The sequence below is a fragment of the Lutjanus erythropterus genome, chromosome 12, assembly GCF_056507025.1.
Source record: "Lutjanus erythropterus isolate fLutEry1 chromosome 12, fLutEry1.hap2, whole genome shotgun sequence".
NCBI classification, from domain to species: Eukaryota; Metazoa; Chordata; class Actinopteri; order Lutjaniformes; family Lutjanidae; genus Lutjanus; species Lutjanus erythropterus.
Genome location: NC_139328.1, coordinates 9,275,845 through 9,292,776, shown reverse-complemented (window position 1 = coordinate 9,292,776; position 16,932 = coordinate 9,275,845). Strand labels below are relative to the sequence as shown.

The 16,932-nt window shown below is 41.2% G+C and overlaps 1 protein-coding gene across 1 annotated transcript; it reads left to right on the top strand.

Annotated features, from left to right (window-relative positions):
• The first annotated feature begins 317 nt into the window (after positions 1-317).
• On the top strand, positions 318-15,797 carry acsl3b (acyl-CoA synthetase long chain family member 3b). Its single transcript, XM_084731647.1, has 15 exons — positions 318-522; positions 4,233-4,710; positions 6,232-6,409; positions 6,507-6,616; positions 6,811-6,955; positions 8,316-8,460; positions 8,698-8,821; positions 10,024-10,095; positions 10,278-10,417; positions 10,809-10,981; positions 11,144-11,218; positions 11,305-11,496; positions 11,579-11,693; positions 12,417-12,574; positions 13,696-15,797. Exons 2-15 carry the CDS (start codon positions 4,360-4,362, stop codon positions 13,851-13,853), a joined length of 2,136 nt encoding a protein of 711 aa, XP_084587773.1. The 5' UTR covers positions 318-522; positions 4,233-4,359; the 3' UTR covers positions 13,854-15,797.
• Positions 15,798-16,932: the final 1,135 nt, after the last annotated feature.

The following is a 16,932-nucleotide window of genomic DNA, read 5'->3' as shown; positions in this document are numbered from 1 at the left end:
TTAAGCATTTTTGTCACGCGCCTCCTTGGTAAAGTGTGGTTAATACTCATTAGCGCTGAATTAAAAAAAAAAAACAAAACCGGGTCGTGGTTCACACCTGGAACCACCTGGACACTATGGCAGGTCGAATATCCCATTCAAACTAACAAGCCATCCGGGTTTATCCCGCCTCGCCTCGTTTTGATGTCGAACTGACTGGCTGCTCTGGTGGTTATGACCGCTAGTAACCTCACTGACGTCCCCGCTGCCCCAAGCACGCGCCACCTCCAGCGCTCCAATCGCTGCCTGAGAAATGTCCTGACGTCAGTCAGTAGCTTCCGGGCTGGTGTCGCTGTCCCGGCAAATGCTCAGATTTACAATTATACTGAATTTTATATACGTTTTGTAACAGTCTAACAGTTGTGATTTATAACCAAACACACAGTTTTAATAGATATTATTAATATAATGTCAGATCTTTGGTCACAAGGATAAATAGAGTCGATCCAGTCCCGCAGCGGCTCAGCGTAGCGGCTGAAAGAGGTGAGAATGTATTGCTGTGTGAACGGTTTGTAGACGCTGGTGAAAGGGACTGATTGTTAGCCAACCGGTCTGCTCAACCGCGCGGCACATGCCCTGCATTTGCGTACAATTCGAGGCGTGTGTCCTCTATGAATTCTTAAATGAGTTTGATGTGTAAACCGATTTCACCACCTCAGCAGTGGGCCAACAGCAGCTGCATTGGCTAGCCGACGCGCTAGCATCAAATCCTTACTGCTAGCTTTGCTAGCTGCTAGCGCGTCTCAGAGCTGTCCGCTAGCTGCTAATCTTGATGCTGCTTCGTTAGCCTTTTATAGCTTGAGATTGTGGAGAGAAAAATGTCCTGATATTAGATGGTTAGGATGAAAACGATCTGTTTACGTTTCTGGCATCACACATGACATCTAAAATTCAGTGAATGATATCATAACAACGTGTTATGATCTTATCTAACGTTGGTAGAGATTATCTCAAATAAGAAGACACAAATTCAAACAGTATCGGTAGGTATCTAGAGCTTCTCATAATAAAAACAACACACACCAAATGTGAGAAACGTTAATAACAGTCCAATAAATGAGTCAAAGCAGATTATACAGCCTAAGGTGAATTAAAATGTGACGCATTATCTGATTCAACAGTGTGAATGACAAGATAATGAGAGAGAAAGGCTGTAATCTAGCATCATCCTACTGTCCTAATGCACACCGAGGTACTGGCACTGTGAATAAATGTTTAGTATCAAATTATAGCCAGACACATCCATTATCTGTAAGTAGGCTGAAAGCTGAAATACTGTCTTAATAAGAGCTGTTTATCTTTCCTGTCAAGTATGTTTGCTCAAATTCCTGCCCTTAAGTTATTCAGATAACTGAGTAAAATTTTCTTGTAGGTATGGTTCAACTGGTTGTAGAAATCAAATTTGTTTCTGTTGTTGAACACAATGTTCTTTGCATGCCAAAACTAAATGCATTTGTTTGTGTGTGATAGGTTTCTTTCCAAATGAGCTTTTTTTTTTTTTCATTTTGATAGGGTGTGTCACATTGTTGTTGAGATTGTAACCATGGGCGGGTGTGCTTATTTTATTCTGGGTAAAGTACACAATGACTTTACCTGTATTTCAAGTGTTAAACTGAAACGGAGCGAGTTTTCAACCTCCAGCTTCTTTGTCTCTTGTGACGCCTGTGCAGTTGCTCAGCCCACAGTAGACTTGTGTCAGTTGGTTGTGGTATGTGAGTTGGTGCAAAACAGGTGAGACATGTTCAGCGTTCACCTGCAAGGTTGATTTGGTTTGTGCAACGTGTCTGTCAGGTACGGCTGTATGACATGTTAAAAAAAATCATATTGTAGTTATTTTGTGATATGATCCATGATGAATGAGAATAACAATTTTTTGCATGACAGTTTTTCATTTTCACTCACAAAAACTCTTAAATCCATGGTGGTTTGCTGGAGTCTGTATCAAACAAACATGTTTTCTTACAACTGGAGAACAAAATTTATAGGACAAGGCGTCTCTGCAGTACTACAGTACTTCATTATAACACTGTTTTGTCATATATTTTTCCTTTATCAAAAAAGTGCAGCTTCTGTAGCATGGATATTGCACTTGGACATATTGCAATTTTAAATGTACAGCCTTACTTTCAGGGTACAAAATTAGCACCAACCAAATGCTGGTAAAATATGCAAGTGGCTTTTTTTCACTCACCAGTCAAAAAGACATGTTAATGCATTTAGTGGCTGGTAAGATTTGAACATTCACTAGACATTTTTAGACAAAAAAAAAAAGTTAACTTTGCACCCCTGTAAAAACATGAAGGGAAAGAGTGGAGCTGAGCTGACACTTTTCATTCTCATAAAGTTCTTAACTAAATTTGCAGAGAAAAATCAAAGTAGACCTTTTACCCTGCAGCACAGTATAAATATACAGTTTGATAACATATATGGGCTGACATCCCAGTGTCTCTGCTTTCAAATGATTGTTTCTTCAGCTGTGAGGTGGAAGTCGTGTGGTGCTCATTCAAGTATCCAGATGAGAACGTTTGGAGCACTTGCATAAACATCCACATGCACACACTAACACATACACATGTTAGGGCTGAAGAATTAATCAAAATTTTATTGAAATCATTATGTAATTAATGGTTTATTTTTTTCTTTCCCTCTGTTATTGCAAATCATATTTCAATTGTAATGTCAGTCACATTAATCGCAATTAGACATTTTTTTCAAAAACATTCACCCCTCGCACATGCTGTTTTGAATTTATGATCAATACTACACTTGCAGTGTAATATTGTAGTGGCTGTTGTTTCACAGTCCGTACTGGTGCACAAGACTGTGGTGCAGTGCAGGTAGGGTTGCAGCGGGGTGAGATTTTCACAGTACACTCACCGTCTCAGAAAATATCATGGCTTCACAGGATAGTATTACACAATTGTTGTTATCAGTCACAATGACCCTTAAATGAATGAAAAAGGAAGCAGGGTTGAACACTTTATAATTTCACAAAATATTATGTCCTGTATCTTCTTAAATAGCACTAAGTCAACCATAAATTTTCATACCACCCTAATTGCTGGTTGCCAGTTTTGGGTATTCTAGTTGGCCCTTATGCTCACTGAGGTGGAAGCAAGGACCCACACCCACATTGTGTTTGCATAAGTTTAGGAGCAGCCCACCTCACAGGTTAGTGTTAGATTCTTCTTAGTGCTGTTACATTAGTCGGCCCAGGTTATCCCAACCTCCCACGTGGCCTCTGGACTTCTCCTTCTAAGCTGCAGAATGAGTCACTACTGACGCCAGTTCTAGCATGCTCAGGCTCAGTGGCTACAGGGCTACACTGCAAATTACACTCTGGCCCTAAGGATACACTAGAAATAGCTGAGCTCTCCAAGAGACTGTCAGAGTCGATCCAAAGGTTTTTGTAGCACAGCCAAACAAGTCAGAGCTGTAACAAGTATGGCACATGGTACAATACAATTAGCAAACACTATACCGTGAGGTAGAAGTTTGATATTGATAGTGAGGCATAGTGAAGGCAAATAATTGTACAACATGAGATAATTTTTTCTTGGCTAAAATGCAACCACTGCTTGATTCAGCCATATGTAGAGCTGTGTATCCTGCAGAGACTCACAAAACTCAAAAAGAAGCCTAGTTTAGAAAGTAAACACAACTCACATGTTTACATCCATTACTTTTCACCATCCAGTTGATTCAGCCATAAGGAACGTCCAGCTCATATTGCAATTTTGATAATACTTCTATTAATTGTGCGGCCTCAGGAACTAAGAGACATAAAATGAAGGACAGAATTCAATTAGCAGTTCAATCAGTGGAAATGATGCTGCAGCACAGGTGAATGCACACACAATATAGTATAGAATCTTTATGCTGAAAATCAGAGGAGAAATACATATTTAAAACAAAAAGAGAAAACAAAGGAGAAATGTAAGAGACATTACAAAGGTGTGCTGTCTCTGTAAGATTGGAATCTGTGCAGTAGGGCTCGTGTACCTGGTGAAATAAATAGTGCTGACTGAGTACCAGCCTAAGAATAAGCAGAGATGGTCTTCAGAGAGGGGAGGGTTCGTTTACCAGGAGGTGGTAGCTCATGTTTGCTGCTGCTTGATAATTCAAGGTGTGCTGATTTGTCTTTCCTCCGGACTGTACCTCTAAAATTTCATGTTTGTATCTCTGTCTTGCAGGTCCAGTTGACTTGCTGCATAAAGGAACCTGCAACCTTCATCCACAGCAGAAAGTCAAAGTACTGAGTGCAGTGTATCATTGCGCTTCTGGTTTGATTTATCTCCCGCACTGACTTCATCCTCCAAGATGAAGTTGAAGGAGGATATGAACCCCCTGCTGCTGCAGGTCTTCCGCTCTGTGGTCTGGGTCTACTCCGTCATCACCTTCATACCCTGGTACTTCTTGTCCGGTGCCGGCAGCAACTTGGAACGGGCTCGCCGGATCAAGGCCCGCTCAATTAGTGGACACCCAGCAGGGCCTTACAGGGCTATCAACAACCAAGATAAGCTGGTGGCATGGCTGCACCCTGGGGTGGACACCTTAGACAAAATGTTTGAATATGCTGCTCAGAAGTTCCCACAGAGAGACTGTCTGGGCACCAGGGAGGTGCTCAGTGAGGAGGATGAACTCCAGCCAAATGGCAAGGTCTTCAAGAAGGTGAGGAATATTGAGCTGGTAGTGTCGCACACACAGTTTTCGATATTGATTCAAATGTTTGGTCTGTTGTCAGGAGCCAGGATATATTCAGTGGGTGGTACTGCTCATCATTCAGGTTTAGAACTGTACAAGTTTGAGGTGAATCTGTGGGATTGTAGGAAGTTCGCCTGTGTGATTGTGAGGCTGGCGGCGCAGGCTGCCACTGTGCACAGTGTGAGGAATGTGGGTGGAAGAGCAGCAGTGTTACTGGCTCTTCGTATCGCAGCTGAAAGCTTCCTCATTAACTGCTGCATAGCTGCAGAAGCCCTGTAGATGGTGCTGATTGACTGCGTATGAATGATGATGGGGCATGACTAAATCAGACCTCTGTCAGATTCAGCAGTGTCAGTATTGCCGGCTTTATATATACTAATACAGAACTTTGCTAATATAAGTTCTATCCTTGTGGAAGCTGTGGGTAAGAGATCAAAAAGAAAATCAATTACAAGGTATTTTGGTAGCTGATTAATTGTTTCAGTACTTTTAAAGCAAAAATCTTAAACACTTCCTGATTCTCGCTTTTTAAATGTAAGGATTTGCTGCCTTTCTTTGTCATTTATAAGAGTAAATTGTCTTCGGGTTTTGGACTGTTGGATGGACAAAAACAATTTGATGACAGTAATTTGGGATCTAGGGAATTGCAGTGAGCATTTTTCAGTTTTTCTGATATTTATAGACTAAATGATTAATTGATCAATCGTGAAAATAATCAAGAATGAAAATAACCATTTGTTGCAGCCCTACTGTGGATGAAAGGTTCCAAAATTCATTTAAGCATTCTGCTCATATTTATTATTGACTAAAAGTTCCCCCGAGAAGATGCTCTGAAGCTACACAGACAATAGAAAGCTGCAAGAATGCTGGCCAACCCAGACGTTAGCATTGCTCTGGTTCCCTCTACAAAAAGCCAATAGGATTTTTCAATTGGATTTTGGATCACTGCAGACAATAAAACCTTTGGCGAACAAAAGTTTATAGTGATACTTCAAACATTTTTGTTCAGCAAAATAAACTTTGCAATGATTTCTGAAGCATCAATATAATTGCCTGAAAGAAAAAGCTATCATTGGCTATAAATGAGCTACACCACAGTTGCATGATGATGTTTAATGTCCATGACAACCTCTGTAGTCTCATGTTGAAACTTGTTCACGACTGCCTTTTTTAGGACATCTGAAATCTTCAAAAAGTGGAGTAATTACTAACATATTTATGTCGTAGAACCAAACATGAAAATCTCTTAGGCTTGTGGTAACTACAGACCTTATTTCTGGCAAATAACAAAAACTCCATTCAGAAAAAAACATTGACTTTGAAATGAGAAAACCAGAAGTGCTAAAATGCTAACTCATTTCTGTGTTTTAGGACTCATTGGTGCAGAACTCTGTACAGTTTATACACATATGTCACTTTTAATGTTGTTTGGAGTAATCTGTGGTAATAATCCTCAATATTGCATATGTGTCTGCATGTTGTGTGTAGGTAATTCTAGGGAACTATAACTGGCTGACGTACGAGCAAGCCTACCATGCAGCCAAGTGTTTTGGCAGTGGCCTGGCAGCTCTTGGCCAGAAGCCTCAGTGTAACATCGCCATCTTCTGTGAGACCAGAGCCGAGTGGATTGTGGCAGCACAGGCCTGCTTCATGTATAACTTTCCACGTGAGTGACAGCCACACAAATATATCTATACAGAAAATCTCGGACTTAAAGTAAGGCGTGACTGACCGACATAACCGGGATAACTTGAATTTGACAGTTGTGACGCTGTACGCCACTCTCGGACCCACAGCCATCGCTCACGGGCTGAACGAGACTGAGGTCACGCACATCATCACGAGCAAAGACCTGCTGCAGAGTCGTCTCAAGGTACCCATTCTGCTGTCGCCATCTGTCAGCTGTATTAAACAAGGCTCTGCACTTTAATTTCACTGTTGAGTCACTGAATTACAGGTTGTTTATTGTGTGGAACATCAGGACTCGATAAGAAGCTCGGTTCTATTTTCATAATTACTTTCTCCTCTCACGTGCCCCTCTCTCTCCCTTCTACATCCACGTCCCAGGCCATACTGTGCGACGTGCCGAGGCTGCAGTATATCATCGTAGTGGACAGTAAGCCCACAAGCTGGCCTGACATCCCCAGAGGCATCATGATCTACAACATGGATGCTGTGAAGGAGATGGGATCAAAGCCTGACAACAGTGAGTGTTTGTGCAACATGATTAAAAAGGTTTCTAATTTTGTCGGGAAAATGGAAGTGCACTGATGGAGGCTTAATACAAAGCCGACACCCTGATGTTTAATTGGAGCGATGTGCCATGCATGACAGAGTCGAAGAGGTCAAATTGACTCTCCAAACACCCAGTGTCACAATGACGGTGGTCAACTTTTCATGGAAATGAAAGGAAACAAATTATATTTGCTCTACAGCTAACACTTAAACAATGTTTATATTCGGGGCGATTAAGTAGGTAGAATGGGGCATCCACAAATAGGAAGGTTTGTCTTCAATCCCCGGCTTCTCTAGTCCACATGTTGAAGTGTTTGAGGCAAGATAATGAACCCCAAATTGCCCCGATCAATGTCTGAGTGATTATGTGTGCAAATGGGTGAATGTGACATGTAGCTGTGAAGTGTTTTAAGTGGTTGATAGACTAGAAAAGCACTGTATTAAAATGCATTCTATTTTTACCATTCACTTACAGTAATCCATTTCTAAAATAACTGTTGCTAAATTTCCATCACAAACACAGAAAACAAAAATTACATAAAGAAGACTGCAGTAATCTGAATCATGCATGCAAATGTCATGATGCAATTATTGTGACTAAAACCAAGATTATCAGTATTATTGCGGTTAAAATGTGCTACACACCATCTTGTGTGTTGCATTTGAGTATATGCAATGACCTCATATGCAAAAGTAAATCTTAAGAAGACAGTGATAGCAATTGTAATGAGCCCCGCTATTGGCATAAATACAACAGCCCAAGTGATAATCGATAACATGATCAGCAGAAAATTAACCGCCAACAATTTTGATACTGATCAATTGTTCAAGTCTCTTATCAGGTAATAATTAGATTTGCTACAAGGCCTATCTGTTTTAGATTATTGGAAATTAAATCTCTTTGCCTTTTGAATGGTTGTTCGCAAAACAAGCATCTTGGTCGACAGTTTTTTTGTAAATGACACAGTCTGACTGATTCGTCATAGCAGATACATTAATGACAATAACAACAGGTACATGAACACAGATAGCAAAAACAAGATGTGTAGCAGAAAAACCGGTGAATGCATAAATGAGGCCATTGACTTACAGTCTGGCTATAATTGATAATGAAATCAGTTGTAAGTTGCAGTCCTACATAGAAATATTCAGACCCTCTCATACCATACAGTTCTTACACTCACTTATTTTTACTGTATTTTTCTGTGTTATAGTGAGCAGACATTTCTTCGTATTAACTTTTTATTACAGCTGACATAGATGTCTATATTGGTGTGAGATCCATTTCCTGTCTTACCATCAATCACCGTTCTGCTCCTCTGTCTCTGCAGTCGCAGTAGACCGCAGACAGCCAGAGCCCACGGACATCGCCGTCATCATGTACACCAGCGGCTCCACAGGCATCCCCAAGGGTGTCATGATCTCCCATGGCAACATCATTGCTGGAATCACTGGCATGGCTGAGCGGATTCCTAACCTCAAGTATGCCAATAATGTCAGATTGACTGCTATTTCTCTGACGCTTCCTGCGCTCTGTCTTGTGTTCTGCAACTTTCTGAGTCCACAAAATATCACCTTCTGTACTGCTTCTGAAACGCCATCACATCTTTCCTCGCACACTCTGTTGCCATTTGCACTCTCGCCCTCTGTCACAGCTCACTGTGTTCTTTTACTGTGTATATTATGGAAGTTAACCTGCTGTTCTTTCTGTGCTGGCAGTGAAACAGACACCTACATAGGCTACCTGCCGTTGGCCCACGTTTTAGAGCTCAGCGCTGAACTGGTGTGCATCTCCCACGGTTGTCGCATTGGCTACTCCTCACCTCAAACTCTAGCTGACCAGGTCAGTGTATGAAAGCACACACACGCCTTGTGGTCGGTGAATTTTGTTGCAGTCTGTAGGTGGCTTTTCTTCCACCTGTTTTCATGTGGATTTTCAATGCGTGTTTCAATTTGTGCCTGAGGGGAGATGTAGAAAATTAAAAAATATATATATCAAGATGTCATAAAAAGGTTTTTGTGCTTGGCTGAGGTTATAAAATAGCCTGTGAACCAGACAATCCCACAAAGCTCATAGTTTCATTTGCTCTCGCAGACACATATTTTGACAGATTCACATTTGTGAATTAGTCTGTCGATGCAAGACTAAGTGGGAAATTAAAAAAATAGTTTTGAAAAAGTAAAGCAAGCAAGCACAATGGTATGGCTCTACAACTCTACTGGCTTTTGGTATTTCTGCTTCATTTTTCCACTGCAGATAGTAGTCTCTCAAAGTAGGCAGAGCTGATCATCACAGCAACTCTGTTCCAGCAGTTAGGAAACAACACACGGTGCTTTGGTCTTAAGACGCTGCAACTTTTATTCACTGACTATCTGCGAGCTACACTGTACATTTACTGTCAGATTGACGACTTCACTGCTCACCTTTATCATGCAGTGGAAATAAAGCGAAACATGTGACTTAAACATCCACTGAAGCTTCCACTACACTGAAAGTGACATCAGATGAAAGGCCTGTTCAAACTGGTTGGCTGAATCTGGACCTAAAAAGACCTCAGTCTGGCCTTTCGATCATGAAAAAAGAATATCATCTGGATTTGAATAACTTGCTGACATTTTAAGTTAATGGGTAATTAGATTGTTTATTAGAATATTATCATTTTATTAGTAGGCTAAATTCATTTTCAGAGAAAATTAGGGAGAGTCATACTGAATTGGGCGTTAAATGCAATATTGTGTTTATTAAAACAACAAGCTACTACTATATTGCATTGTTCTTTTCCCCATACTTTTGTACATAATGTTTCTTGTGAAAAAACATAAAAATGTGCATTGAATTACTGACTTTACAAGTCAGACATAAGAAATGTAAATGTCCTGCCCCTTGGCACTTTTTTCAAAAGTTGAATTTGCTGGGCATTTTAAATGTTCTTTAAAGGTCTCACTTTAATCTGTTCAAGATGCTACCTACCTGTATCAATGACTGCTGTCCTAGGATAGTTGGTTTCTGAGAGCTGACCATTTGTTTTTGTTTCATTTTCACAGTCCACCAAGATAAAGAAGGGCAGTAAAGGGGACACCAGTGTGCTGAAACCTACTCTCATGGCTGCTGTACCAGTAAGTCTTTTTTTTTTTTATCTCTGCACAAACCCATCATTCCAACTTCATCAGTAATATGGCCTCAAACTAACACTGTTATACAGTCAGACTCTCAAATAAAGTCAATGAATAACAACCAACAGCCTCAGAGTTTAGACTTCAAATTTGAACACAAGAGTTTTCGCGCCTGATGTGTGCAGGAGATCATGGATCGAATCTATAAGAATGTGATGACCAAAGTGGAGGAGATGAGCAAATTCCAGAAGACACTCTTTGTGCTGGCTTACAACTACAAGATGGAGCAGATCACCAGGGGCTACAGCACACCTCTCTGTGACAGGTAATGCACACATTTCCATATACATGAGCTGAGTCCTGAGCAAAGCCCTTTCAGTTGACATTTGCTTCCCCTGTGACACTTGAGCAAACATTAACCTCTGTTACTACGTGGCTAATCATACTCTAGTGCAAATTCATGTTAACACACAGTCTGTACAAAAGGTATGGGGATTTCTTCTCTAGGATGTGAGTCACTGAACAGCATTGATTGTGACTCTGTTAGCGCAATGTATTCCTCAGCAAAGTCAATATCTGGATGCTATGTAGATTTATTTCTAACTTTCTTATTGTCTCAAGGTCTTTCTCAGTCTTTGTTGGAGTGTCTTCCACCCCTCTCTCATCATCTCCATGCTGTCTATTTCTCTCATTTTCGTCTGCCTCCACCCCCTCAGTCTGGTGTTCAAACGGGTGCGTGCGCTCTTGGGAGGAAACACGCGGGTGCTGCTTTCTGGCGGAGCTCCACTCTCAGCCGCCACACAGCGCTTCATGAACATCTGCCTGTGCTGCCCCGTGGGGCAGGGCTACGGCCTGACGGAGACCTGTGGAGCCGGCACCATCAGTGAGAGTAAGAGAAAGGATTTCTTTAGGGGAAGACGGGGAATGAGATAAAGCGGTAGTTTTTGCCGCCTGTTGGGAAATTAAGAGAGGAGCAAATAAAAGTATAAAGACGTGATTTGTGGTTGTTTACCCAGCTCATGCAGGATTTTTTTAATGGTGTTTATTTTAGTGTCGGACTACAGCACAGGACGCGTTGGTGCTCCACTGGTTTGTTCTGAGATCACACTGAAGGACTGGGAGGAGGGTGAGTTAAACGGCAGCAGCGAAACTTTAGAGACGGCAAACAAATGCATTGATGTCTTCTGTTTAATCAGGTTTGTGCTCCTCTAGGTGGTTACTACAGCACTGACAAGCCCAACCCACGGGGAGAAATCCTGATTGGCGGTCCCAACGTAACAATGGGCTACTACAAAAACGAAACCAGGAACCGTGATGACTTTTTTGTGGATGGGAACGGACAGCGATGGTTCTGTACTGGAGACATCGGGGAGTTCCACCCTGACGGATGCCTCAAGATCATCGGTAAGGGATCCACAAACTTGTGTGTGTGTTTGGTTTAAGCCTTGCATTTACTGGGAGTGTGACGCATATTCTCTTTCAACAGACCGCAAGAAGGACTTGGTGAAACTGCAGGCAGGAGAGTACGTCTCTCTAGGAAAAGTGGAGGCTGTTCTGAAGAACTGCTCGCTCATAGACAACATCTGTGCCTATGCCAACAGGTAAACTCCTGCACACACTCCATCTGAACCCGTCTCCGTCTCCTCCAGACTTTTGACTTTAAGCCAGATGACTTTTTTAAATGCAGGCACACCAACCTGTAATGCAGTCTAGACTGGATTATCTAAGCAAACTATCGATCTGCCGCCAGGGGAAAAAAAAAAAACAAGAAAAGAGAACATATTACACCAGTACTAGTATCATTACACTGGCTACCTGCGATGCTAAGGATTGATTTTAAAATTCAATTTTCTTTTTCTTTTTTTGAGGAACTAAATGGTTTAGCATCTTTATATCACTCCGATTGCTTAGCTGAGTATGTTTGAACCATTACAAATAAGACCAGCAAACAGCTCAAAACTTATTTTTATGATTTTGCTTTTAATTCCTTCCTTTTTAAATAGCATTTTTTTTAGTTTTTTTACATCTTAAAATAGTTTTTACAATTATTAACTTGTTTTTATTACTAATATATTAATTTTAATCTCTTTAGAACTTTATAATGTATTTTCACTTCCTTTTCTCCTGCTCTTACTACCTATGTTATTGATTTGTTTCTTTTGTGAAGGACTTTGAGCTGCATTATATGTTCTGAAAGGTGCTATGTAAATTAAGATTATTATCATTATTATTATGCTCAAGGATTTTCTGTAGCTAGAGCTTGATTTCTCTCTCGTGAATGGTGAACAAACTAAATGTGTGGACTCAATGTTCTCATTTTTCAGTGACCAGTCATATGTGATCAGCTTTGTGGTGCCCAACCACAAGCAGCTGATGGCACTGGCGGAGCAGATGGAGGTGAGGGGCACATGGGAGGAGCTCTGCAACAACCCCCAGATGGAGAAAGAGGTCCTCCGCATCATTACTGAGGCTGCGATCTCAGGTAGGGGAAAAAAAAAAGTCCCATTTTTCACAAGTTGAAGTTCTGTGCACATAAGAGGTTTATTTCTCTCAAATTTTGTTCACAGATTTATTTAAACATCTGTGTTTGTGAGCACTTCTCTTTTGCCAAGATAATCCATCCGCCTTATGGCTATTTGACATAAGACTAAGGATGCCAATTTTTTTTTCCCAGGATGGATTTAGTGGTTAGAGTGAGAATATCAGATGCAGAGTTGGGAGGGTCATGACTTTGCCCTCCAGGGAAACAATTAGGGACCTGTAGCCCTCGGTGAATATTTTTTTAATAAATCTGTTTATGCCTCTGCACCAGTGACAGCTTTGGCCAGAGGCATTATGTTTTCAGGTGGTCCTGTCCATCTGTCAAATATCTCAAGAATGTTTTGACAGAGTTTCTTGAGACTTGGCACAAACTTTCCTTTCATTTGGACTCAAGCATGAACTGATTATATTTTAGGAGTTAAAGGTCAAGCTCACAAAACATGTTATTGCCCATACCTCAAGAATTCCCGAGCTAATTATGACAAAATTTCACACAAATTTCTAACAGGGTAAAATGATGAAGTGATACATTATACAGACATGGATGTAAACTGGAACTTGACTGGTTGACAGAGGCATACAACCACAAGGCGGTAATTCCAGTTTCAAGATCAAACTGCACATTTTAAAAGTGTGTGCTGTGATCGGTCAAAGACACACCTGTGCAATATCCTGCTGTTTCAACATCTGTATATGTCACACCTGCCAGGTGGATGGATTATCTTGGTAAAGGAGAAGTGCTTACAAACACGGATTTTAACGTATTTGTGAACAAAACTTGAAAGTAATAAAGCTTTTGTGTGCACTGAAGAAGTCTTAGATGTTTAACTTCAGCTCATGAATAATGGGAGCAAAAACAAGCATGTTGTGTTGATATTTTTGTTCAGTGTATAGTCATCTTGCGTATGCAGAAAATGTCTGATTAAAGTGATGCAAAGTGATGAAAGTGGCAAGTTATCAGCTCAGATTTGGTGCAATAGTGTCCGCCTCGTGCCAGACCTGCACTCGTGTCACACTGTATCTGTCACTCTGACTTGCGATTCTGTTTCTCCCCAAAACCAGCAAAACTGGAGCGATTTGAGATCCCCAAGAAGATCCGTCTCAGCGCCGAGCCGTGGACACCAGAGACTGGCTTGGTCACTGACGCCTTCAAACTGAAACGCAAGGAGCTCAAAACGCACTACCAGGAAGACATTGAGAGGATGTACGGTGGAAAATAACACACAGACACACTCCAGACGACACAAACACATACACATATACTGTATACTTGCACACATATAGACAAGGAGCTCAGAAGCCACTACCAGGAGTACTTGGAGAGGAGTTATACTTTAGACACACACACACACACACACATTAATACAGACACATAATGCGTCTCATGCACCTCCTCGGCTTCCCTGCGACCAGCTTCGATCAAAGGAGGGGGGGAAAAAACACTCTTGAATCCAGCTTAACGCTCTCTGTCAAGACCAAATAGGCAGAAGGTCCCCTCACAGACGACTGAACCAGGCAAGACGGTGTACTCACCGCTCCTCTTTTAATGGATCTAGCCCTTTGGGTTGCTATGACAACCGAGGCGGCACATGAAGTTGGACCAACGTCAGGCTAAATGTATGTGGATCAATGTCAGCGCGCCCTCTCTGTTGCTTCTCTTCCTCCCCCCACCCCCCCTCCTGCCCTCTGGAGCCCTCCACCAGTTCAGCATGGTCGTGGACTGGCAGCGCAGATACCTGGCAGGGACGTGGGGGCAGCATGAGCCTGATAGAGGGATCCCTCCTGGGCTTTAAGTAACATTCAGGTTGGAATCTATGCAGGGATCTCAATTTTCTCTTTTCATTTTTTTTTTTTATCTGTGTCGCTATGTTTCCTTCATGTTTGGTTTGTTAGCTTTGATTTTTTTGTGTGTGTGTCTGGGGAAAGCCATGAGAGATTGAGCATTGTTAAAATACCTTTTCATACTGTTACTTTATGGGTGCATTATTCTGAGGGTTTATTTTTTTTGAGGTTCTTTATCCTCCTGTTTTTCTATTGCCAATTTGTTTACGCTAATTGTACTTTAATGAGCTTTGTTTACAAGCTTTTTTTTTTTTTTTGTCTTTTTATTCTCCCATTATTTGCCTGTGTCCCAAAGTTTGTACCTTTTTGAGTGTGTGTTTACCGACTTGACTTGTAGAAGCGATCCAGTCTTCAGTCCCTTCTCCTCTCGGCCTTTGCAGCAGGGTCAAACATCAATTGTAAAAGGCATCCATCGGGAGTTTTTCTATCCCTGCTCTTTCAAAACCATTTTTTTTCCCCATATCTTAGCAGCCCCCGGATGCCTCCCAACCTGTGTCTTATTGGTTATTTGGTTGGTTCATTGCATACTGTAGCCCTGCCACATCTGCCACGTACTCCTCCAGTCATGACCGATGCACCGTATGGATGTCTCCAAGGGAACTTAGCCTACCGTAGAGGAATAGTTAGCCCTTCATTGGTTGCTCTCCCAATTTACTGTACATGTTAAACTTTTTTTGCTTTAGGTCTAGTTACATTTATCTTCTTTTTTTTACTTATGAATACGAAAAACAAAATGAATGTGCAATATTTATACACAAATTCTAAACTAAAGTATGTAGGAAGGAAAAAACGCACATACAGCAGCCCCTCCATAGTGTATGAATGTTTAAGCCTGTTACTGTCCACTTCGGTACAAACTGGAAGACCAGTAGGAACATAAGCGTAGGAATAATGAAGAGGATGGTAGAGCGACACTGATAGGGAAGACTAGATGTAGCCCATTTGAACGAGCTGTGCTAAACAATGTAAAGTTCTTTAATAAGACTGTAACGTAAAAATCATAATATTTGGCATTGTAGAAATGTGCATGAAAAGCGTGCGACTGTACCAAAGCACTTGAATATATATTTGAGAAAGAAATAGGAGAAACGCGCTCCAGTTGAACAACTGAAGGGACTCCTCATGAATACACTCCTTATTTAATCGTGAGCATATAGCAAAAGCTCACATGACCTCATAGAGTGCAAGTAACATTTTTGTACCTTCAAATTGGTTTATGTGTATGATACTGTATGTGCAATGTATATAAAAAAAAGTCCACAGTGCTTCAGATTCTGTCAACTGCCATTTATTTAAAGTCGTGTATAGCATATACATTAATTCACCCTTTCTGTGTCCCGCCCCGTTTTGCTTTGTGCTCCAATAACGGTGGAGCAATCTTGGTAACCATGGGAACCCTGGCCAGATTTCTCCCTTCCTGTTTCCTGGGGGTTCTTCAGTGCTCTTCCAGAAAACCATATTTTGAAGATGATTAAAAGATGCTGCTGGGCTGGGGGAGCTGTCAACGCGACACATACCATACAGCTCTAGAAAACATTGACCATTCCAAAATTTGCTCAAACATTCAGCTCTACATATACGGCAGCCATTTCATTTCACTGACTGTTGTGTGTCTTGGAGAAATGTCATTAGTTTGTAGAATAACTGAAACAAAAATGTTTATTTAATCAAAGACATACCTATAAATAGTAAAGTCTTAAGTTTTTCCAGAGCTGTATAAAGTCACATCCTAAGTTAGCTCATTTAAGCAAAATGCTAGCTAACTGACTTGCTAACAATTGATGTAGATTAGCCAACTAGTTAGCTTGTGTTTTGCTAACATTAGCTATATGATGTAACTAAGTTTTGAGGTAGATTAGCTAACTAGTTCACTAACATTTTGCTAATATTAGCTATCAGATGTAACTTGCTAGCCAGTGATTCATATAGATTAGCTGCCTTATTCCCCCCCCCCCCCCCTTATTTTTTTTGCCCTACTGTGCTGTGATTGGCTGTGAGTGTAGATACTGGCAGTTGGGAGAAATTTAGCAAGATGGTTGTGGTGGATAAATGAGTCAAACACAGGACTCTCACCGTGGAGCCTTTGCATTTTTTTTTTCACTGTTAACTTTTTAAAAACTTAGTTGACTTTTTTCAGTTTAAAAAAATTAGTTTTCAGTCACAGTTTGGTTAGGTTTAGGCACAGAAACCACTTGGGTGGCTTTAGGAAAAGATCATGGTTTATGGCTAAGCTTTCTGGCAAGGGCGCATCGTTGAGACAACAAGAACTATCCAATCAAAACACAGTAGGGCAGCAGTTGTGGGAAGCAGTGTTGTGGGGGAATGCAGATGAACTAGCTGGTTAGCTAGTGTTTCGCTAACAGCAGAATTGTTACTGGAGCACAGAGGGAAAACGGGTGAGACTTCAGATGGGCCAGTTACTGTAGGTTTTCAGATCGGTGATATCCTCTGAGTGGC